The sequence below is a fragment of the Ostrea edulis genome, chromosome 4 (assembly GCF_947568905.1).
Source record: "Ostrea edulis chromosome 4, xbOstEdul1.1, whole genome shotgun sequence".
Classification (NCBI taxonomy): domain Eukaryota; kingdom Metazoa; phylum Mollusca; class Bivalvia; order Ostreida; family Ostreidae; genus Ostrea; species Ostrea edulis.
Genome location: NC_079167.1, coordinates 82593007 through 82618156, shown reverse-complemented (window position 1 = coordinate 82618156; position 25150 = coordinate 82593007). Strand labels below are relative to the sequence as shown.

Genomic DNA, 25150 nt, shown 5'->3' with positions numbered 1-25150 from the left:
TAAATATCAACTGGATAAAGAAACTAGATGTTATAAGAAGAGTTTCTACAAATGTCCACACAAACAAATAACATGGATTCCAATAATTAGCAAGGATTAACAGGGGTTAACAAGGAATTTGTATTCCTATGTGTATTGTTTTGACATTGTTTCAAATTCAAAACAATTTTTGATATTTTTTAAATTTTTTCTCTCTGTAATACAATTACACAGCATTGATAGAAGCATTAAATAATGTTAAAGTCTTATTTACATAAAAAATGAAATGATTCTGAATCGATCTTAAAACATTACCTGATTACAGACAGTAGGAGCGGCTGTCCTCCGTGACCAATATCCACGATAGTATATGTCTGTGTGGACTTTGATCACTGATATCATGTTACTTCTGTATTATCGGTGTGGAATTTGATCACAGGCATCACATGCTTATACTGTTTGTTATCTTCACCTCTCATGCTACATCTGTTATCTATCTGTCTGGTAATCAGTCTTCCTGTTCAACGTATTGAGGGGATTTAGATATTTTTTGCAATCACTTTATAATATCTACAGCTAACTATTGTTGGAGCAAACATAGATTTAAAACAACCTGACAGGGAAAGGGAGACATGCATTTGCTCTGGACCAGACTTGGAGGTTATAAAAGTTGGCTCAGGTTCCAGCTCCAACTCTAGCTCGAAAAAAAGATTTTGAGTATGGCTCCAAATAATTTTAGGTTATAAAAACTGGATCAAGCTCCGACTCCAAATCAGGCTCGAAAGTTTTCTCGAAATTTCAAGCCGGAGCACATACTCGAAATGCGGGTTATAAAACTTTTGAGTAAGGAACACATACTCCATATGGAGTATGCCATGGTTAAATCTCGAGTAAGCTCTATATCCTACTTGAGATTTAAAGTATGTACTCAAAATGTCGTCTGCTTTTATAAATATGGCTGCATGCCGGTGTTGTAGAGTGAGCCTTCCCCCCATAATGAGACCCCCCCCCCCCCCCCCCCCCCGGAAGCCTGGCTCTAGAGTGAGCCTTCCCCCATAATGAGACTCCCCCCCGAAAGCCTGGCTTAGAGTGAGCCTTCCCCTCCTAGCCAGGACAGGACTGGGTGCTATAATGAAAGAGAAATTCAAATGGAGTTAGTTCCCTCTATGTAAAATGTGCAAATTAAAAGATAAAAAAGATTTGATTAATTAAAAAGGTTAAGATGTTACACAGTATGAAATGTAAAAAATAATAAAGTGATGAACAACAAAACAGCGTATATAAGATAGACAATCTCTCAAGGCTTTCATACTGGGAAGAACCCAATCTTACAATATAGGGAATCAGGACACATCCATGTAATGCTAAATTAGATATGCAAGCATCCCTCTGTTATAGTGCATGCACATACCATCATACGAGGATACCAGGACCACAATAACATTTTAATTTTTACGTAGGAATACATACACAGTGAAATTATTCTATAGTCATCTTCTCCAGAACCACAAGTGTACACAATGACAAATTATTTTTCCACCAACTTCATGTAATGTAGATTCAATTTTATTCACAGGCTGCTGCGATTTGTTTTGATTCAAGTATAAAGTTTAAAACGTAAAAAGAACAGATTTACTGTTGACGTTAATGTAAAATCATTCTAATTTTTTGATTATTTGAGCAGACTCTGACATTTCCTCCACATCTTGAATCATTGTTATCCCCTGATGTAAATGTTATAGACTTAGTTTGAACTGAGCAACACTCAAGTAAAGGTGTTGATGGCTCAATCTGGGTCATTATATATGTACACATTTATGCCATGATATTTACTTGTCTATAACCACATTATGATTAAGGTAGCTCCATCCTCATGTGACTTATCAATATTAATGGTTAAAAATGGAAAAACTTTATTAATTTCCACTCAATATAGTTTAATTTAATTAATAACCAAAGAAAATATATATGTTGCCACCTTTTTAAAGATGTCAGACATACAAAAACAGAAGTATACATCAACATCAGAAAATCACACATTTTCGTTAAACAGAATAATAAAAATAGATAAAAACTTGTTCAAATGACAAAATTTAAATATCAACAGTTTTAAAAAACTGCTAATTCATAAATATGTATAGATTAATTGTGAATATTAGGGAAACCAATGTATAATAGACATCCAGTAGAGGAAATTCCAGCATAGGAGTTATTGCCCTTGTCAACATTTTTAAAATCATAAATAATTGATTATCTATGGAAAATATAAACTTTTTCAGTATCAATAGTTTAAAATTCCTCAGAAAGATATATTTCTATCAGGCACAAAGTTTAAATTATTAAGATTTTTGCAAAAACCTATGACATCACATGAGGATCGATCGACCTTAAGAGGGTATGTGCTATTACATTGGTGTTTTGAAAATTGTTCGGAAAGGGAATTTCTGTGGGAAATAAGATTTTTAAAATGAAAGCATAGGCCAGTTTTATCAATACATATATATTGCACACTATAGTATAGAGAATGATAGCTGCAGAACTGTAGCTCTCTGAGAAAATATTGGGACAGATTTCTGATCTTGGAGAGCTACAGCTAAGAGAATGATAGTATGACCAGTACACACAGAGTCCAAATAAAAATTACTGGTTTATTTATTCTGCTTGCTTTTAAACTTGTGATAATTAACAGGTGTATGTTAGGAACTAAATGTGGTAACTATGTTTTTTTTAAGGTTTTATTCCTTGGTTTCTGAGAAGGAAAATCCCTATGTTGGAAGTGGGTCCAGATATCAGCCCCATGATCTTCTTTCCACATGCCAACGAAGATGGGAACAACATCATATGGGCTCGGCACGTCAACAGTAAGAGGGCCTTAGACATCGCCCTCAATGGTAATATACTGGTAGTTTCTGTTTAGTCTGGTAGTCTAGTTTCTGTTTAGTCTGGCATTCTAGTTTCTGTTCAGTCTGGCAGTCTAGTTTCTGTTTAGTCTGGCAGTCTAGTTTCTGTTTAGTCTGGTAGACTAGTTTCTGTTTAGTTTGGAAGTCTAGTTTCTGTTTAGTCTGATAGTCTAGTTTCTGTTTAGTCTGATAGTCTAGTTTCTGTTTAGCCTGGTAGTCTAGTTTCTGTTTAGTCTGGTTTTCTAGTTTCTGTTTAGTCTACGTGACACATTTCTCTGTGTGTTGTAGATCAAGGTGACACATTTCTCTGTGTGTTGTAGATTTAGGTGACACATTTCTCTGTGTGTTGTAGATCAAGGTGACACATTTCTCTGTGTGTTGTAGATCTATATGACACATTTCTCTGTGTGTTGTAGATCTAGGTGACACATTTTTCTGTGTGTTGTAGGTCTAGGTGACATTTCTCTGTGTGTTCTAGATAAAGGTGACACATTTCTTTGTGTGTTCTAGATCTAGGTGACACATTTTTCTGTGTGTTGTAGGTCTAGGTGACACATTTCTCTGTGTGTTCTAGATCTAGGTGACATATTTCTCTGTGTGTTGTAGATCTAGGTGACATATTTCTCTGTGTGTTGTAGGTCTAGGTGACATATTTCTCTGTGTGTTGTAGATCTAGGTGACATATGTCTCTTTGTGTTGTAGATCTAGGTGACACATTTCTCTGTGTGTTGTAGATCTAGGTGACACATTTCTCTGTGTTGTAGATCTAGGTGACACATTTCTCTGTGTGTTGTAGATCTAAGTGACACATTTCTGTGTGTGTTGTAGATCTATATGACATATTTCTCTATGTGTTGTAGATCTAAGTGACATTTCTCTGTGTGTTGTAGATCTAGGTGACATATTTCTCTGTGTGTTGTAGGTCTAAGTGACACATTTCTTTGTGTGTTGTAGGTCTAGGTGACACATTTCTCTGTGTGTTCTAGATCTAGGTGACATATTTCTCTGTGTGTTGTAGATCTAGGTGACATATTTCTCTGTGTGTTGTAGGTCTAGGTGACATATTTCTCTGTGTGTTGTAGATCTAGGTGACATATGTCTCTGTGTGTTGTAGATCTAGGTGACACATTTCTCTGTGTGTTGTAGATCTAGGTGACACATTTCTCTGTGTTGTAGATCTAGGTGACACATTTCTCTGTGTGTTGTAGATCTAAGTGACACATTTCTGTGTGTGTTGTAGATCTATATGACATATTTCTCTATGTGTTGTAGATCTAAGTGACATTTCTCTGTGTGTTGTAGATCTAGGTGACATATTTCTCTGTGTGTTGTAGATCTAGGTGACATATTTCTCTGTGTGTTGTAGATCTAGGTGACATATTTCTCTGTGTGTTGTAGGTTAGGTGACACATTTCTCTGTGTGTTGTAGATCTAGGTAACACATTTCTCTGTGTGTTGTAGATCTAGGTGACATATTTCTCTGTGTGTTGTAGATCTAGGTGACACATTTCTCTGTGTGTTGTAGATAAAGGTGACATATTTCTCTGTGTGTTGTAGATAAAGGTGATATATTTCTCTGTGTTGTAGGTCTAGGTGACACATTTCTCTGTGTGTTGTAGATCTAGGTGACATATTTCTCTGTGTGTTGTAGGTCTAGGTGACACATTTCTCTGTGTGTTCTAGATCTAGGTGACATATTTCTCTGTGTGTTGTAGATAAAGGTGATATATTTCTCTGTGTTGTAGGTCTAGGTGACACATTTCTCTGTGTGTTGTAGATCTAGGTGACATATTTCTCTGTGTGTTGTAGATCTAGGTGACATATTTCTCTGTGTGTTGTAGGTCTAGGTGACACATTTCTCTGTGTGTTCTAGATCTAGGTGACATATTTCTCTGTGTGTTGTAGATCTAGGTGACATATTTCTCTGTGTGTTGTAGGTCTAGGTGACACATTTCTCTGTGTGTTGTAGATCTAAGTGACACATTTCTCTGTGTGTTGTAGATCTAGGTGACACATTTCTCTAGGTGACACATTTCTCTGTGTGTTGTAGATCTAAGTGACACATTTCTCTGTGTGTTGTAGATCTAGGTGACACATTTCTCTAGGTGACACATTTCTCTGTGTGTTGTAGATCCAAGTGACACATTTCTCTCTGTGTATTGTAGGTCCAGTTGAAGCAGACATGATACAGGGCGATGTTTTATTGAAGGGACAGGACACAGACCATCAGAGCCTCACTCCGGTTATGGCCCGACTACCAGAAACCAACAGTGAACTGACCTTGGACATCTGGCTAACAGAGGTCAGACAGACTGATCACAAGGGGATCAAAATCTCATTCCAGTCCAACGATGCCGTGGAGATAACACTGCAGAAATTAAAGGATTCCAAGAGAGGGGTGATTAATTCAAACACTGAATATAATTACTAATCAGAGAGGGTGATTAATTAAAATGCTGATTGTAATTACTAATTAGAGAGGGTGATTAATTAAAACACTGATTGTAATTACTAGTCAGAGAAAGGTGATTAATTCAAACACTGAATATAATTACGAATCAGAGAGGGTTTGATTAAAACACTGATTGTAATTACTAATCAGAGAGGGCAATTAATTAAAACACTGATTGTAATTACTTGTCAGAGAAAGGTGATTCATTCAAACACTGAATGTAATTACAAATGAAAATTATATTCACTCTGGGAATGTTGACGTTTGTAAATGATTTATATGCATTTTGTTATTGAGATGTTATTCTTGACAAATTGTAGGAACATTTAGATGTGTGTGCATTGTCTCTTTACATATGTTGTGTTGTGTTTGTAGCTTTTCAGGCCAGTTTGGCTGCATGCTGACATATTGAAAGGACCTCATGGCTCCAAACCAAGAATGGACATGAACAGGTACATCAAGCATGTCCAGCGATTGTTTCCAAAATGTACCATGTCCTTGGGATGGACAACCGGAACTCACACTGACCTCAGTTTGAGTGGCTACTCGTGGGACAATGTCATGGACATGTATCAGGCTATTAAGGATGCAGAACTAGACCAGCCTATCGTCATATCTGTCCGATCCTCACTGATTCGAAACTCTGTCCCTCAGATAAAATGGTTGACAGATAACACGAAAGCAAGTGTGTTCATCTGGCAGGAAGAAGGGGAGAGAACTGCGCCCGAGGATCTGATGCACATAGCGTACCGGTTTGCTCCGGAGAAATCCTATTGGGACATTCATGACAAAGACCTGAAAGCTTACCTCAAGATGAACAGAAACAAATCCAGTCCTAAGCTAAGTCCTTATGCTAAACAGAGAGATACTGTTCTGTTCCGCCCAGAGGCGTGGCTAAAAATGGGTCTATACATAGAACATCATTCCATTCTGCCTAGTGAAGAAGCTTTGGTTTTACAGAGTCGTGCTGTGTATGTGCTGACAAAATCTAAATATAAACCTTCAAAACTGCTCTCTCTCAATGGTCGAGTCCAGTTTTTGAACAGAAAAAACCGAGATGTAGTTCCCAATGAGACTGGCATGAGCATATACGTGCGATCGACTGCCTACACAGATTTTGAGAACATTGTAGGCATACAGTGTTTTCTAGGACTGGATGGCCAGATGAAGATCATGTCGAGTCACCTTGACCAAACGTTTCAGAAGAGCATGCGCTTTACTCCCGGGACTTCTGCTTGCTTTAGGTTCTCTGTGGTGGATACCGGGGTAGAGGTCATCTTCCAGGTGATGGTTCTTCACGAATGTCACACGCTGGAAAGTGTCATGCCAATGAACGATGTAAAGGCAGAGCTTAAACTCGAAATCCCCAGGTCCGTCGGAAATGAGGTCAACCCATTTATAGTGAAGCTAGAGGACAGCAATCGTGCAGCTGTGTTTGATGAGCTTCATGTGAAACATGGAGGCTTCTTATAACACAAATGATGAACTGTATTACCGATGTCATAAAGCAGGCATTTTGATTCAATGTCATTAAAGTGTTTTGGTTCAGAAAAGGGAAAATCCAGTCATTGTAGTGAAGTCCTCCCTTTAAAGTGCACAGCATTTTCTAACTGGTCCCTTTTTGTCTGATTTAATATTTTGAATGTCTAAATTATCACAAAAAGATCTGCTACACACACCCTAATCATGTTAGGGCCATGAAATGTAGGTCGTCTATTTCTAATCCTTCGAGTTTTATGCATCGTGTGTGTTGGGTGGTCTTATTAATATTCCATTTTTTCTGATATGTATTGTGAATGATCAGGACATTTTGTGAGTATGACTTCTGGAGGAGCGCTGTGTTGTATCTGTACACCATGTGATGTAGTGAGTGAGTCACTACGACATATGATGTGTTGGGTTCATTATCATTTGTCATGTCACTTTGGTAAATATGCCCAGTAGCAAGAAGATGATAAATATGACATTCCAGAACAATTGTTCTTCCATTCTAAGAAATGTTCACTAACCAATTAGTTCCTTTTCACAGGGCTTTCAGTTTCATTTTCTACAATAATCAGATTACTTATGTTTTCTTTCATTGTATAACTTGAGGTGATATATTTTCCCATGGTTAAGCTACATGCAATACTGAAGCTTTTATATATGTATTTACTTGTATTTACATTTTATGTAGACGTGTTCTTTTTTAAAATCAGTAAAGCAGAAAATGTTTATGTTTTATTGAATTTGTTTGATATATGATGTAGATGAGCATAATGTGAAACTCTAATCTGATCTTTCAGATTTTCATCCGTTGGTTGTGAAGATTAATCAGGTTGTTTTCTGTAAAGCATTCCATTTGTCTATAACTTGATGAGAATGAATCCATAGTTGCTTTGATATATGATATATGATAAAAGTATTTCTTGATGTATTTTTATAGAGTGTATGTTATCTGTTGATCTCATTTCTAAGTGGAACATATGTAATGTAAATACAGGATTATATTGATATTGTTTGTAATTAATTTATTCACCTTATGAGAGGATGATTTGATGCGATGACCAGTGAGGATATTTTTTGTGAGGAGGAGAGAGGATATTCTTTTGAGGGGGAGGAGAGAGAATATTGTGAAGGGGGAGGAGAGAGGATATTCTCTGTGAGGGGGAGGAGGAGAGAGGATATTGTGAGGGGGAGGAGGAGAGAGGATATTGTGAGGAGGAGAGGATATTCTTTGTGAGGGGGGGGGGGGGGAGAGTATATTCTTTGTGAGGGGGAGGAGGAGAGAGGATATTCTTTGTGAGGGGGAGGAGGAGAGAGGATATTCTTTGTGAGGGAGAGGAGAAACAATATTCTTTGTGAGGGGAAGGAGGAGAGAGGAAATTCTTTGTGAAGGGGGAGGAGAGAGGATTATCTTTGTGAGGGGAAGGAGGAGAGAGGATTATCTCTGTGAGGGGGAAGAGAGAGGATTATCTTTGCAAGGGGAAGGAGGAGAGAGGATATTCTTTGTGAAGGGGAAGGAGGAGAGAGGATATTCTTTGTGAGGGGAAGGAGGAAAGAGGATATTCTTTGTGAGGGGAAGGAGGAGAGAGGATATTCTTTGTGAGGGAGAGGAGAAACAATATTCTTTGTGAGGGGAAGGAGGAGAGAGGAAATTCTTTGTGAAGGGGGAGGAGAGAGGATTATCTTTGTGAGGGGAAGGAGGAGAGAGGATTATCTCTGTGAGGGGGAGGAGAGAGGATTATCTCTGTGAGGGGAAGGAGAGAGGATTATCTTTGCGAGGGGAAGGAGGAGAGAGGATATTCTTTGTGAGGGGAAGGAGGAGAGAGGATATTCTTTGTGAAGGGGGAGGAGAAAGAATATTCTTTGTGAGGGGGAGGAGGAGAGAGGATTATCTTTGTGAGGGGAAGGAGGAGAGAGGATATTCTTTTTGAGGGGAAGGAGGAGAGAGAATATTTTTTGTGAGGGGGAGGAGGAGACAGGATATTCTTTGTGAGGGTTAGGAGGAGAGAAGATATTCTTTGTGAGGGAAAGGAGGAGAAAGAATATTCTCTGTGAGTGGGAGGAGGGAGGATATTCTCTGTGAGTGGGAGGAGAAAGAATATTCTCTGTGAGGGGGAGGAGGAGAGAGGATATTCTTTGCGAAGGGGGAGGAGAAAGAATATTCTTTGTGAGGGGAAGGAGGAGAGAGGATATTCTTTGTGAGGGGAAGGAGGAGAGAGGATATTCTTTGTGAGGGGAAGGAGGAGAAAGAATATTCTTTGTGAGGGGAAGGAGGAGAGAGAGGATATTCTTTGCGATGGGGAGGAGAGAGTCTAGATATATTCTATTTGGCTGAAAATGAAGTGGATCAAATCAAAGTCCAAAAAAATTATTATTACATCTTAGTCTTTTCCCAACAGAGCTGGAAACAAAACTTGTTAATATACCCACAAACCTTACAGCTTCTGGTTGTCATAGATGTGACCTTGACTTCTGGTTGTCATAGATGTGACCTTGACTTCTGGTTGTCATAGATGTGACTTTGAGTTTGTTGAATCAAAATCACAACATGACATTAACTTGGCTGATGTTAGCTCATGTAGCATTGACTTCTACCACCCTGGACACAAATTCAACATGTGACTTAGATTTTGTTCAAATCACTGACAGCAAACTTTTACAGTTTGTAAACACTACAAGCAAAGGAAGTATTGATACAGTTCCTTTGCCATGAGACCCTCACAACATAACAATATTCAATGATTACAACAATAAATCTGTAAGATGGACAGAATGTTTGTCTTCAGATTTATTAAGAATGGCAATCACTGAATATTGCTATGTTGTGAGAGTCTCATGACAAAGAGACTGTAACACTGCTACATTACTTTGATCCTGTGGGGATCCGGGTTAGATAGGTCCTCAGTACCTCTTGCTTGTCATAAGAGGCGACTAAATGGGATGAAACCGCAACAACTGAGGCCCTGTGTCACAGCAGGTGTGGCACAATAAAGACTCCTCCCTGCCATAAGCGCTGAGCATAGGTCTAAATTTTGCAGACCTTCACCACTAACAGTGAAGTCTACATATGAGTGAAAAATTCATACAATGTCTCTAAGGTGTCTAGAGCACTTAGTCACCACTAACACCATGTCTTTAAGGTGTCTACAATACTAAATCATCATTCATACAATGTCTTCAAGATAAAAATGGAAGCAGTGGCCATTTTGGTGACACTCATAACATAAATCACACTAAGTCACAATTTATACAACGTCTTCAATGTGTCTAAAACACTAACTCACCATTCATAAAATATCTTCAAGGTGTCTACAACACTTAGTCATCATTCATAAAATATCTTCAAGGTGTCATCAACACTTAGTCACCATTCATACAATGTCTTCAAGGTTTCTACAACACTTAGTCACTATTCATACAATGTCTTCAAGGTTTCTACAACACTTAGTCACTATTCATACAATGTCTTCAAGGTTTCTACAACACTTAGTCACTATTCATACAATGTCTTCAAGGTTTCTACAACACTAAGTCACCATTCATACAATGTCTTCAAGGTTTCTACAACACTTAGTCACTATTCATACAATGTCTTCAAGGTTTCTACAACACTTAGTCACTATTCATACGATGTCTTCAAGGTTTCTACAACACTTAGTCACTATTCATACAATGTCTTCAAGGTTTCTACAACACTTAGTCACCATTCATACAATGTCTTCAAGGTTTCTACAACACTAAGTCACCATTCATACAATGTCTTCAAGGTTTCTAGAACTCTTATTTCACCGTTCATTACTTTAGCCAGATTTCCGGGGTGTAACTAGGGGGAAAGGTCACTATTGTCAGATTTCCGGGGTGTAACTAGGGGGAAAGGTCACTATTGTCAGATTTCCGGGATGTGAGAGGGAAAGTCTCTATATATAGTCAGACTTCTGGGGTGTGACCCTTTCCCCTAGTCACACCGCAGAATAGTGACTTTTCCCTGGTCACATATCAGAAATCTAAATAGATCACTGCATGAAAATTATGGTTTCCATGGTGCGGAAACTTAAGAAAACAAATGCTTTACGCAAGGTTTCAGTTTGGAAACTTCAAGTTTACGTGCGGAAACTTAGGCCGTCCCCGATTCCAGGTGGTTTACGTAGCGGAAACCTAAGGTTTCTGCACTGTTTTCGCGCTACTGAAACTAGTCGCCACCCTAGGTTTACGCAAGGTTTCCGCACTACTTAAACTACTTCACAATCTAGGTTTATGCAGTGTGGAAACCTCCAGAAACTTATTAACATGAATAGCCTACTCTTCTCTAAAATATGACATAATTGAATCAAGGCTATGTACACACAGTCACACTTTAATATCAGTGATATATATTGTGCTCCTGAAATTTACAAATCATTCAGCAAAGGTTATGCAAACCAATTCTCTATTTATTGAATAAAATGTTTAAAATCTGAGATATTATCAACCACAAATTAAAACAAAACAAACATTTTATATACAATGCAATGCTTTTATTAAAGATTCAAAGACTTATAAATATAAAGATTATTGAAAAATAACATTAACAATCTTACCTGGGTGTATTTTTTGACAGAACACTAAGCATGCGAAAACAAGCAACTGCTATATCAAAGGCATGCTTTTTTTCAGATCCGAAACATTGGACGCATAAGACCATTCATTACTGAAGACGCCTGCAAGACTTTGGTCAGTTCGCTAGTGACTTCGCGTTTAGACTATGGAAACGCCCTTTTCTATTGTGTTAATTCTGACATAGTGTCAAAGTTACAGCGTGTGCAGAATTCAGCAGCACGGCTGATTACCAGAACTAAGGAAAATGAGCACATAACACCAGTTTTAGTGAAACTCCATTGGCTTCCAGTACATTACAGGGTTCAGTACAAACTGATAATGTACACATTTAAAGCTCTCCACGGTCTTGAACCTGTCTACCTTGAAGAACTGGTCAGTCCATACAATCCATCAAGTTCTTTATGATCCGAAAACGCCATGCTTATTCAAACACCAAGAGTTAAGACCAAAACGTATGGCGACGGAAGGTATGACAAAGCAACCGCCACACTCTAGAATAACATTCCAAGTTACATCCGCAAAGAAAATTCTTTCGAACTTTTCAAGAAAAATTAAAAAACTTACTTCTTCAGACTTGCTTATCACGATTTTATGTAAGCCATTTCCAGTGACAGTATTAATATTCTTTTTTATGAAACCTTTTTGTATGTATTTTCTGTAGTTTAATCATGATTTTGTGTAAGCCAGTGCTAGAATTCATATTCTTTTGATGAAACGAATATTTTTTTTAACACTGTTTCAGATATGTTCAATTTTTAATTGTAGTTTATTGTTATTTTAATGTAAAGCGCTTAGAGTATTTTTAAAAAAAAATTATATAATGCGCTATATAAATACCGTAAATAATAAATAATATGAGGAATTCAAAATTGTAAACCAGTTCGAAGATTGTAAATATGAGTTGGTGAACGAAAGGGTTCTCTCAAATCTTACAAATATTGAGGTGAATAACCATTAAATTTTTTTAAAAAACAATAGCAGTTTATGAATTTTTCTCCTTGTTTGTAAGAGATCCCATCCTAGTTCATCAAACAGCTTTGAACGAGGGGAGTTACATTAATCCTGTAATTATTCTGGCTGCTTCGACTTGATGTCTTCTAATAATTTAGAGTCTCTTTCTGAGCAATTATCCCAAACAACATCAGAATATTCAAGCACAGGTCTAATAAATGCGAAACATATCTTAATCAGTGTTTTACCGTTAACCTTATATTCTAGCATTCGATGAATATTTAATCCTTTTGTAGCCTTTTCATGAATTGAAAGTATATGGGATGTCCACATAGCATCATTCTGAAATTGGAGACCAAAGTGGGTATGAGATTTATCTTGAACAATTTCTGGTCCATGTTTACTGGATCTAACATACGGATAAACGCTGTTTTTTGAATCTAACATACGGATAAACGCTGTTTACTGAATCTAACATACGGATAAACGCTGTTTTTTCTGAAAAATTAATATTTACAGTTTTGTTTGGATTGAATTCAACAAGCCATTTCTTAGAAAAATCATCTATATGTTCTAATCATTTGTAAGTGACTTTGTAACATTTGTAATATCATTGTCATTGTCTATAATTGCATATAAAGAGGTATAATCAGCAAAAAGTCATATGTTATCAACTAAATTTTACTTCACAGTGGGTAAAAATTATAGTGTTATAAACTTCTACCAATTGGTTTACAGTTGAATCACCAGGGTGAGAGCCAGATTGATATTTATCAATTATGTCATGGTCAGTCATACAATTATGTAAATGTTTAAATAATATTTTTTCCATTATTTTACACAAGACACTTGTTTGTGATATTGGTCTATAATTAGATACTCCTTGAGCACTACCTTTATTTTTGAAAACAGGTGAGATATGGGCTACTTTCCATACATTTAAGAACTTTTTAAATTTTATAATATATTGAAGAGTTTAGCTGGAGGTTTCTTTATTGAAGTAGATACTTTCAATACTCTTGGATATACATGTATACCATCAGGTCCAGGTGGTTTAGAGTTATTAATTATACTTAATTGATCACAGCCCTATATCTCAAATTAGAAATATAAATTTAATTGATATAAAGTCCAAACTGGATTTTACTCGTTGTATTTCTATTGATCAATGTTTACGTGTAAGTATTTTAGGTATTTTACGATTCAAGCTTGAAAATATTGAATTCTACCTCAAAGTAGACGCTACTAATAACGACATAGTAAGATAAAGTAAAATAGTGAGACATATTTTGAAGGAAAGATATCAAATTATTTGGATAAACACAATAAAAACAGTTTTAAAAACAAACATACTGAAATGACGATCTTCTGCGTATGATACAGAGAAATTAATTTGCCTTGATTTGCAAAAGTATATAACAAATGACCCAGGGATAAACAAGATTTCGCAGTGTTCTTAATGGTATATTTCAAAATTGATATAAAGTCTAATGGATGTATATAAGGTGTATGGAAGTTCATGCAACAAAACTTCTACTGATATTCGACTCTCTTCATTATAGGGATTGTATGGACTGGACATGAAGTTGATGAAGACCTACGGCAAAGTTGTTAAGTATGCCCTCGCTTCTATCTATCCTCTTTTACAAACACTATGTGTTAAGGATGTACTCTACAACGTCATAATGGCTGACTTCCTTTAAAAACAGGGAGGAAAAAATCAATATGAGCAATATTTGACTTTTCCTTTTCAAATTAAATACATAGACGAGTAGCTCAGTAAAGTTTGTATACCGACTGCTAAACTGTAGGCCGCAAGTTCAAGTCCAGCAGGGGTTTTATTTTTTTCCCTCCATATTACCTTATACTAAAACTGTATTTTTTGAAAAATAAAGCAGATTTGAAAAATTTCAACTTCAAAACATTGTTATACATATCCTCCACTTTTCATATACATCAAATTTCTCTGGTGTAGCATACCTCCTTAAAAGAAAACGATGGAAAGGAGCACACCGAACCCGATTAAAAAGAATTGCGGACACGGTCTTGGTATCGCCAAATGTTTGACTCGTATGTACTATATCAAAGATCGCCATTAGTAAATATCGGTACATCAGAACTGGTTCAGCTGTTCGATATGTAATGTGTATTGTACCACAGCGCGATAACGCTTTGCACGATTTCGTGGTTGATGATACTCTCAATAGCTCTATTCAATACCTTTCCAAAAGTATAAACACGAGCCTTCAGCGCCACATAGTTTTAAACTTATAGTAATTTCAATAGAGTCAGTCGTTGACCACTGTTGTAAAAATGGTTGGGAAACGGGTTGAGAATGTTGAAGAAATTCGAGCTTATATGAAAGTTCACACAAAACTCGGTCATTCGGTAGTGGAGATTTTTTTTTACTTAATTGGGGGAAGTTTATGGGTCTGATAAGGTATCTTATGAGACAGTTCGAAGGTGGAGAAAGACATTTGTGTCTGGTACAGAGTCCGTCAAAGATGCAGCAAACTCTGGCTGATCAGTGACTGTAACAGGCAAGGCAAATGTCTCAAAAGTCAGGGAAATAATTGAAAGTGATGGCAGATACACAATTCGTGATGACAGACCACTTCACCCCAATCGCTCAAGCATTATATAATGACTGACTTGTGGCTTTAATTAATCCAAGTGAAATATCTACACCTCATGTCAAGTTAGGTTTTATGTTTGTTTTGTGTTGTGCATGTACTGTTCTACACACGACATGTTGTGGACATGCTGTTTTAGAATGTGTATTATAACTGGCCTATTGACTTGTAATGTATGCAATAAACTATGAACTTATATTTGGTTACATTTTTACTGCATTTCTATACCATTTTGTTGCTAATTTCACGATTTTATTCAAAAGGATTTACTTTTACATGTGATCTAATAAACTTTTCTAAATTCCTAAACCAAATTTTCCCTTCATGTCGGATACCCAGTTACACAGGCAATCCAAACGTTTCCCGGAATTGAGAGTGCGTGAGGTGCGATGGTTTATGGATATAATTATACTAAACAGAATCATAACGGGATTTCTATGATACTTTCATTGTAGAACCTATCTGGGAGATTTCCCATCACTCCTGATAGCAGACCCAGATATCATAAAAACCATTTTGGTGAAAGACTTTTCCAAGGCTCCAAACAGATTTGTAAGCATCAAGTTGTTTGAATTTACTCAATATTGAATATGTTTGGACACAAGTGGGTGCTAGAGCCCAGTGATTGGGGCGTTCCGGTTCCAATGACGTTTAAGTGGTGACGGTTCATTCGAACAGAGCACGGCATTGGACGTGAACATCACTAATCTTTCGGATATGATCTAAACAACGGTGGTCGCATGTCCAGGAAGACTTTGGCATGATAAAGAACTCTCAATGCTGCCCTTAGTGTCGTCATTTCATCAAAATTTATGGCACTTTACCGAAGCTGGTCATGTCTTTATATGAGTGAAACAGGAAGTAAAACAGTACACAAATAGCAATAAAAAATGTATCATCATAAGCAGCCTGTAAAGGTTACACACACAAATGTATCATCATAAACAGTCTGTAAAGGTTACATACACAAATGTATCATCATAAACAGTCTGTAAAGGTTACACACACAAATGTATCATCATAAGCAGTCTGTAAAGGTTACACACACAAATGTATCATCATAAACAGTCTGTAAAGGTTACATACACAAATGTATCATCATAAACAGTCTGTAAAGGTTACACACACAAATGTATCATCATAAGCAGTCTGTAAAGGTTACACACACAAATGTATCATCATAAACAGTCTGTAAAGGTTACACACACAAATGTATCATCATAAACAGTCTGTAAAGGTCACACACACAAATGTATCATCATAAACAGTCTGTAAAGGTTACACACACAAATGTATCATCATAAGCAGTCTGTAAAGGTTACACACACAAATGCATCATCATAAACAGTCTGTAAAGGTTACACACACAAATGTATCATCATAAGCAGTCTGTAAAGGCCACACACACAAATGTATCATCATAAGCAGTCTGTAAAGGTTACACAAATGTATCATCATAAACAGTCTGTAAAGATTACACAAATGTATCATCATAAACAGTCTGTAAAGGTTACACACACAAATGTATCATCATAAACAGTCTGTAAAGGTTACACAAATGTATCATCAAAAACAGTCTGTAAAGGTCACACACACAAATGTATCATCATAAGCAGTCTGTAAAGGTTACACACACAAATGTATCATCATAAACAGTCTGTAAAGGTTACACACACAAATGTATCATCATAAACAGTCTGTAAAGGTTACACAAATGTATCATCATAAACAGTCTGTAAAGGTCACACACACAAATGTATCATCATAAGCAGTGTGTAAAGGTTACACACACAAATGCAAGGAAACACTACAAACACGCAGACGACGTTATGATATTAATGCTTATGTTTGAAAGTTCACTCTACATACAGACATCTTATTGAGACATTTCACTCCAAGATCAAGATATAGGACTGATGGTACGTTTGAGCGGTTCGCAGGGATGTATGCATGTGGTGTTTATATATCTCAACTGATTCGATACACAAAAGCTTGTTCTGCGTATGGTCAGTTTTTAAATCGAGGCAGGCTACTGATGATGGTACAGTGGTTTCAACTGTCTCGTTTAAAGTCAGCATTTCGCAAATTCTATGGTCATTATAACGATCTAGTTTGCCGATACAACCTATCAATGGGTCAAATGCTGTCTGACGTGTTTCATACCGATTGTTAGACCGTTCTTGGTACACTAATTGACTATGTTTACCTGATTAAAATATAAGGCTCACGGCGGGTGTCACCAGTCGACAAGGGATGCTTGCTCCTCCTGGGCACCTGATCCCACCTCTGGTGTGTCCAGGGGTCCGTGTTTGCTTAACTATCTATTTTGTATTGCTTATAGGAGTTATGAGACTGATCACAGCGTTATGTTCACCTTTCGTCCTTTTTCTAGACACCCGATCCAGTTTCTAGTGTTTCCAGGGATCAAAGTTTGCTCTATTCTCTTTGTATTCTTTGTAAGTTTTGTAAGATGATTTGAATAAGAATTTTCCGTTATTATTACCTATTCACTTTCTATATTTTCAGACATTCTCTAAAAGTAAGAGTGAATTGAAACATGGTTTGACGGTTGTAGAAGATGACCACTGGAGATTTATGAGAAACACACTTCCTCCGACGTTTTCAAGTGGGAAAATGAGAAAGGTGCATCACCTTTGAATTTGCTGTGGATAATTTTTGGAGCTATAAATCATTTTTAAAAATAAACACTGCGACAATAAAGGTCCATATGTTGTAGATGAATCCACTCCTAAGAAAGAAGTATGAGATGTTGAAAGTTTTGAAAAAAGAAACTGACGAAGTAAACACTATAGAATTTAAAGAGTGAGTAGAAGGCAGAGTGGTTAAAAATCTATTATTATTGTTGATTTATCTTCGTAATCATACTTTAATTTAATTTGTTTTTACAATTGAAACATATTTTATTGAGAAACTCAATAGGATCGGGCAACAGGCATAGCCTATGTAGGGCCTCTCCCAAAATCATAATTTCCATGTATATTATGAAAGAATTGCTATGTATGAAAGGCAACCGAGTTACTATTAGAGAAGTAAGATAAACACTTCATCTAACTTACATTTTGAATCCAATGCTGTTGTTTATTTACAGGGTATTCGGTAGATACACCATGGACGTTACAGCTTCATTTGGATTTGGGATGGACACTGATTCTCAAACAAACCCCGATAATACATTTGTGAAATATGCCAAAGAACTGTTCAGTTTTAGATTTACTTCTCTTATGCTTTTCATAAGTGAGTGTCATTGATTTTTATAAAAGTGATAGAGATATCAAGCATTTGTGAATAGAACCGCACATTAGTTTTCTACTTGAATTGTATTTGTCTGATATTTCCAAATCTGGACGAGATACTTAACTACTTCAACATATCTCCATTGAATAATAGAAAACTCATGGACTTTTTCAAGTCGGCAGTCCATCAGGCGATCGAAATGAGAGATAAAGGCGATAAGGTAAGTTTCTAAAATACAAAATACCAAAAGAATGATTCTTCTAAATAAATGCTTAACAAAAGCAAAAGATATATAAGACATCAAAACTCTATCCATCTTATTGTTACTTTTAACAATCGTTTATGGATATCAATATGCCTAAATATGTCTTACTCATTGTGAAATAGAATAGAAAAGATTTGCTTCAACTGATGCTTAATGCCCACAAGGACACAAATAAAAACGAGGTAGAGGATGAGCAAAGCTACGAAGGAGATCCAGAAAAATGGAACAAACGAGGTAATGTATCGCTTTCCATGTCTCTGTCTCTATCCTGTCTCTCTTTCTCGAACCAGCCGAACTGACAGGCTTTTCATAGAGCTAGGACTTTTGACATTGATAGTGACTGTTCTTTCACCAAGTCTCTGGCACATGAAGTGTAATCCACAGGTGTTTTGGATACGACCATAACAAAGCAGATTCCATGTTGCAGTAGATGATCACACGATAGATAACCCTCATCGTTACGGCATGAGCACCACATTTATTTCTAAATTTTGGACACTTTTTCTAAGACTAGTGACATTTTTAAAAAATTATCGAATGGGCTGTAAAACAATACACAACTACCTCTATCTCTTTGTCTTTCTCTCCATTAAATCTTTCTCTTCATTTGAATCTTTTTTACCGGCAATTTTTAGACATTTAACGATTAACGATAATGGTCATTTATCTTAAATTGATGTCATTATTTTCCATCATATATCATTAGGTTTGACTGAATACGAAGTAACTGGGAATGCGATCCTCTCTCTCTTTGCGGGGTTTGATACAACAGCCAACACCATGACATTTATGTCGCACTGTTTGGCGATCAATCCAGAAATGCAGGAAAAGCTCATTAACGAAATCGACTCAATATTAGGAAAAGTAGGAATTGGTGTTAAATCATTGTTTCAGTTTTTGATGATATATTCGCTGCATTACATTGAGAATACATTCTGAGAAATAATGAGTGGAAGATTGAACTTTCACCAAAAGCTTTGAATGACACAGACGTATTGTCATAATGAATATTTTCATGAACTGCCAACATATGACAATATATTGAAGGTTGACTACCTGGATTGGGTATTCAGTGAGACACTGAGATTCTATCCGCCTGCCGTAAGGTATCCTATCTTTTGTATTGAACAGAAATATACTTGAATAGCATACACTCATCAAAATACTTAAGGTCACTCATGACGCTCCGGCGTTGTAAGTTGCGTATAAACTTCTCACACGTTCAACTTTGTCTCTAGAACCACTGGACCATCTTCAAAGCATCCTTGAGTATAGGGATTAAAGTTTATCGAAAATGAAGGTCAATGCAACCTACCAAAGAAAGATAATCGAGAAGAGACAAGAAAAGAGTGAATTCATTTTTTTCTTCAGAAAAGCTTGACCAGGGTCCTAGTTTATCCTCCTCTGAATTTTGTATTCTTTATAGGAGTTGTGAGATTGGTCGCGGCTCATTATCTTCAGCACTGGTGAAAACATTTGATAGGTTACATAATGAAAATGTTTTGGTTCCAGCTGACAAAGCTTGTAACAACATTATTTTTGTTTGTAAGACTCATTATTACAACTGTATTTTAAACGAACTTAGCATTAATTCCGCAGTTGGTAATCCTAATTGTACTCCAATTGCCCTTTCAAAAGATGAAAGTCCTCAAAATCATGCTTCATTTTAAACACATTTAATATCCCAGTCATATAGATGAATGAATTTAAGTTACCGTACCAATACTGGATTCCTAAACTTCACAGTTATCTTTACAAACATAGATACTTTGCTGGATCCAGTAAATGTTCTATCAAGCCCCTGTCGTTGCACCTCACGGAAATATTAACTATTGTGATGGCGAAACGTCATATTGAAATTTCCAAACGTTTCTCAAACCAAGAGCATCAAAATATTGGGTAAAATTTTTTCCTGACGTGTTTCATACCAATTGTTAGTCCGTTCTATACACACTGGTTTTGACTGCAAATTACACCATTTACCTGATCGAGATATAGGGTTCAGAGCGGGTGTGACCGGTCGTCTGGGTATGCTTACTCCTCCTAGGTACCTGATACCACCTCTGGTGTGCCCAGGTGTTTCATACCAATTGTTAGACAGTTCTTTACACACTGGTTTTGACTGCAAATTAAACCATTTACCTGCTTGAGATATGGAACTCACAGCGGATGTGACCCATCGACTAGGTATGCTTACTCCTCCTAGGCACCTGATACCACCTCTGGTGTGCCCAGGTGTTCGTGTTTGTCCTACTATTGATTTTGTATTCTTTATAAGATTTACATGTATGAGTTTAATCACTGTTCCTTATCTTCACTCTTCATTTTACTGGTTTTTAAAAGAAGTAAAAATATTTCAAGAGTGTTGATATGAAATTGTGAATGATCTGTTTTTATCTCTTAATCACATCATCAGTAGTATGTGATTGATATTCATGCATGTTTAATCTTCACGAAATCGTCTTTATCCTCTATATAAAAATGATCACTTTACATTCATCATTAGCAATTATCAATGTAGTTTATATTTAGACATTCTACAATGCTCTATTAAATCTTAGATTAAACCGAAAAAGCAAGACGGAGATGGACATAGCTGGTTATAAGATTCCTAAAGACATATTCCTGTCGTTTTCGATTTATGCTGTACACAGAGACCCCGATTACTGGCCGGACCCCGACACGTATAACCCTGAACGGTAAGATGTTTTAGGTCATCATAGTAACTCATTTCAACAGCGTTCATGTGTGTTCCCAAGTTTCTAATTTTGTGTTCTTTGTGAGATTTTACACTGCTCTCTATCTTCAACATTTTCATGTTCATATAGAGGAGCAGTGTTTTAGCCCAAATAGTATTTTATTGGTGGTCATAAACATCTATAAGATAATCCAAATTCAAGGTTGCAGGAGGGGAGACATAACAAATTTACCGATTGAAATAAAGTCTCGCCGCCATGGAGGTTAACTGTGACATTGTGTACATACTTCAACACTATCGCTTTGTTACTTGTGACGAAACGCAATAATCAATAACCTGTTATAATAACCATATCAACAGGTTATATATATATATATATATATATATATATATATATATATATATATAAGGGAAGTCGTTGTGGTCCAGTGGACTTACGCACTGGTTTGACAATCTTGCTAGGCGGTGGGTGCCGTACGTCGCTGGTTCGAAAATTTCAGTACCTAGTTGTGATTATTTAGTGCTTTATATATATATATATATATATATATATATATATATATATATATATATATGCAAGGTGAAGATAACGAACAGTGATCAATCTCATAACTCCTACAAGCAATACAAAATAGATAGTTGGGCGAACACGGACCCCTGGATACACCAGAAGTGATATAATAAAAGTCAAGAAACACAAAACTCGAATAACATTTCACTGTTGGCACTTTATATATATTGTTCCGTTTGTGTCCATATGAATGACAGTAGTTATCCTTTTTTCAGATACCATTGCAGCTAGCTAAAACAGGCTTATTAAAGCCCTTAAATGGCGTTAAACTGAAACTAGAGGAAAGATCAAAACAATGAACAAACCTGTGGGTAGCTTAACAGGAAACCATGAACTGTGTAAATCAGTTTGACAATGGTACCTGTATGAGGATTCTTTCAGATTCTTTTCAGATTTTGTAGTTGACACAAAAATATAATAAATATGGCATGAAATATTAATACGTAAAAACTAGGGATGGCAATCGAATATTGAATTGCCAATCGGTTTATGTTTAATCAGAACATTAAATGTAGCAAGTATAAAAAAAACCGAGGAGAGCATGAAACATGCGCGAGATTTCAGAGAGAAATAATCCCAAAGTCCAGATTTCTCAAGTTTATTCTAAGCTTTCACCACCGTCAGAAAGGTGAAGATAACGAACAGTGATCAATCTCATAACTCCTATAAGCAATATAAAATAGAGAGCTGGGCAAACACGGACTCTTGGATATACCAGAGGTGTGATCAGGTGCCTAGAAGGAGTAAATATCCCCCTGTCGACCGGTCACACCCGCCGTAAGCCCTATATCTTGATCAGGTAAACGGAGTTATCCGTAATCAAAATCGGTGTGCCAAGAACGGCCTAAAAATCTGTATGAAACACATGAGACAGCATTTGACTCAATGATATATTATATTGGCAAACTAGATCGTTATAACGACCATAGAATTTGCGAAATGCTGACTTCGAACGAGACTGTTGAAAGCCTTGCACCATCAACTTGTTTGTCAGTAGCCCGCTTCTATTCAAATACTGAACATAAGCAGAACAAGCTCTTGTGTATCGAATCTAACAGTTGAGAGATATAAACACCATATGCAGGTGATAATGGAGTATTGCTACATAAATATGGACCATAACTAATATCTATTTTGCCATTTTTGTTCAAAAATATTCTTTGATCAACAACAGCTGAAGATAAACGATTTCTCAGGTTTTTTTACGAGTCCAGCTGTAGAAAGAAGTCCTTCAGATGGCGTTGTTGTGTTTGATATATATACATACTTCTTTGCTACATGTAACTCTGCCAGATTTGGAACAAGTATTTTATCATCGACCCACCATTTAATAGGATTAACGTTGTGTGTATGTTATGAGAAATCCCATTTACTGGCTCATTCGGTTCTTGTTGAAATGTTGTTCCTTACACTGTTATTGTAATTCTATATTTTAAGGAAGTTAGCTCCCTGGCTTTTGAACACAATTGTGTAGGAAGCTACAACTAGATATTCACTGGATCAATACTGATCTCAATGGTGTACACATACCACACATCTACTACTGAACCCTATCCAGTTGAAAATTTTTGCGTCAATCAAAATTTTGAAAGGGTTTGGCGGGGACTATATTTTGTGGCTGATTAATTGATTAAGTAAAAAGTTCTAAATCTGCATGATATTATAGTTTTTGGTTCATCCAAAATATCTTCTATTTTTATACTCTTATACATGTAATTTATAGTTTTATAATTTATGATACATGTACATGTAGCTCAGACTTGGAACAGGACTACGATTCTTAAAAGTTTTTTAGATTAGTTTACTCACAATTTTTTTTTTTATAGAAATTGATCATTTTCACCAATAATTTAAAAATGTGATCACTAACCACTATTTTTAAAAAAATCCATTTTAAAGTTTAAGACATTGTAAATTATTTGAAATTTTAGAATGACATTACTCCTATTATGTCCTTTTAAATCCTCAAATTTGATATCATGGATATTTTCGTAGCTGAAGTGTGAAAATGTCAGTATTTATTTCCAATATTTTTCTAATCTGTGTAACCCGTCGATAGATCAGGACAATATTCTTAGGTTTTCAAATATTATATTCTATGGAAAAAACCTACAACATTCGTACAAAATACTTAACATTCATACTTTACATGCAGTTCACTAACTCTAGATATCACCAAATTAACTTTATGCTTGGAAAGATTTCTTATGTTAAATGGATAGCATTAAACTCTGAACTATTAATTTAATAATTATATTTTCCCGCGTTTCGTTAGTAATAGCGGGAAAATGTTGTATTGACGGTACAGTATATTGTACAGGTAGAATGGAATGATCCATTATTAGCCAATAGAATGTGAGTTAGAAAAACAGGTTTTCGAACTGCAATTCAGGTATTCACTTCTAGCCGCCGCTCGTCACGAGATAGACGAAACTTAAAAGATAATTAAATCTTATGTTTTCATCCATGCCATGCAAAGGTTAAACATTTACAAATAAGTTGTGAGGTCCGTTCACAACCCCTGCATCCAGCGGCACTTGGCAACGGACACAGGTTTTCTAGAGTTTTTTGCGATTTTCATCGTTTTATTTCTAGTTTTTTTCCTGGCCGGCCCTGATGCTATATAGAGGGGATTGGAGGTATATTTAAAAGTATCGTTATTTATGTATTGCTCATATTCTGTATATGGAGTTGGAAGGTTATCTTAATTGTTGTATATGGGAAAACGACTTGCTTTTCCGCGAATTGTGTATTTAGAATACAATAAATTACGGGCGTCCAGCAATCACGGCTGGCTGTCAGGCAATGTATGTATGTTAGTGTTATGTTTTTGGTGTTAAAATGTAGTATAGTTAATACTAGATAAATCTTACCAGTCTGCATGACCCTATACAATATAATTACTTCAAAAGTTACGTGCTTCAACCTTGACGATGTGCGTAGGTATGTAGCGGACAGGTAAAAATGGTTTTTTAGTAGGCATGTGAACGCAACTCACACACACTCTCTCATACACTCTTTCTATCTCTAACACAAAGGACATAAAACAACCTGAACAACAAGTAGATGGATCCAAGATCCAACACCTGGCTACATCTGTAATGGTTGGAGACATGGTTATGTATTTTTTGTTTTTAATGTAATGATTGATTTATGTTGTGTTGACATCACGGACAAATAAAGTATAATTGAATAAATCTTAGTCAATTTCAAATGCAAAAAGTTCACACTTAGAACACTGCGACTCAATAACAAGCATTGTGATCCCAATTTTCTTTTTAATTTCCTAATTCTCCTTCAATGTGGGAATAAAAACACACACAAAATTAACATTACTTCAAATCCCAGGTGCGAACCCCTTTAGG

The 25150-nt window shown here is 36.2% G+C and overlaps 3 protein-coding genes across 3 annotated transcripts in view; 2 read left to right on the top strand and 1 right to left on the bottom strand.

The window, feature by feature from the left end:
- Window positions 1–566, bottom strand: part of LOC130054397 (tripartite motif-containing protein 55-like) — a 6075-nt gene extending 5509 nt beyond the window's left edge. The window contains exon 1 of the mRNA XM_056163975.1: window positions 295–566. The gene's annotated coding sequence lies outside the window, so the exon portion shown is untranslated. The remainder of the gene's footprint in view (window positions 1–294) is intronic.
- The window catches only part of LOC125671291 (uncharacterized), a 21957-nt gene extending 14131 nt beyond the window's left edge, over window positions 1–7826 (top strand). Inside the window, exons 2-4 of the mRNA XM_048906868.2 lie at window positions 2712–2870; window positions 5045–5277; window positions 5707–7826. Of these exons, the coding sequence (XP_048762825.2) occupies window positions 2712–2870; window positions 5045–5277; window positions 5707–6804 (1490 nt within the window). The 3' untranslated portion in view covers window positions 6805–7826. The remainder of the gene's footprint in view (window positions 1–2711; window positions 2871–5044; window positions 5278–5706) is intronic.
- Window positions 7827–7873: 47 nt separating this feature from the next.
- Window positions 7874–24223, top strand: LOC125671300 (cytochrome P450 3A6-like). The gene is made up of 13 exons (XM_056161510.1): window positions 7874–7972; window positions 11470–11784; window positions 13926–13978; window positions 15452–15562; window positions 17537–17639; window positions 17734–17819; window positions 18106–18251; window positions 18320–18471; window positions 18639–18750; window positions 19223–19378; window positions 19532–19622; window positions 21078–21215; window positions 24178–24223. The coding sequence occupies exons 1-13, from the start codon at window positions 7874–7876 to the stop codon at window positions 24221–24223; spliced, it is 1608 nt and encodes a 535-aa protein (XP_056017485.1).
- The last annotated feature ends 927 nt before the right edge of the window (window positions 24224–25150 follow it).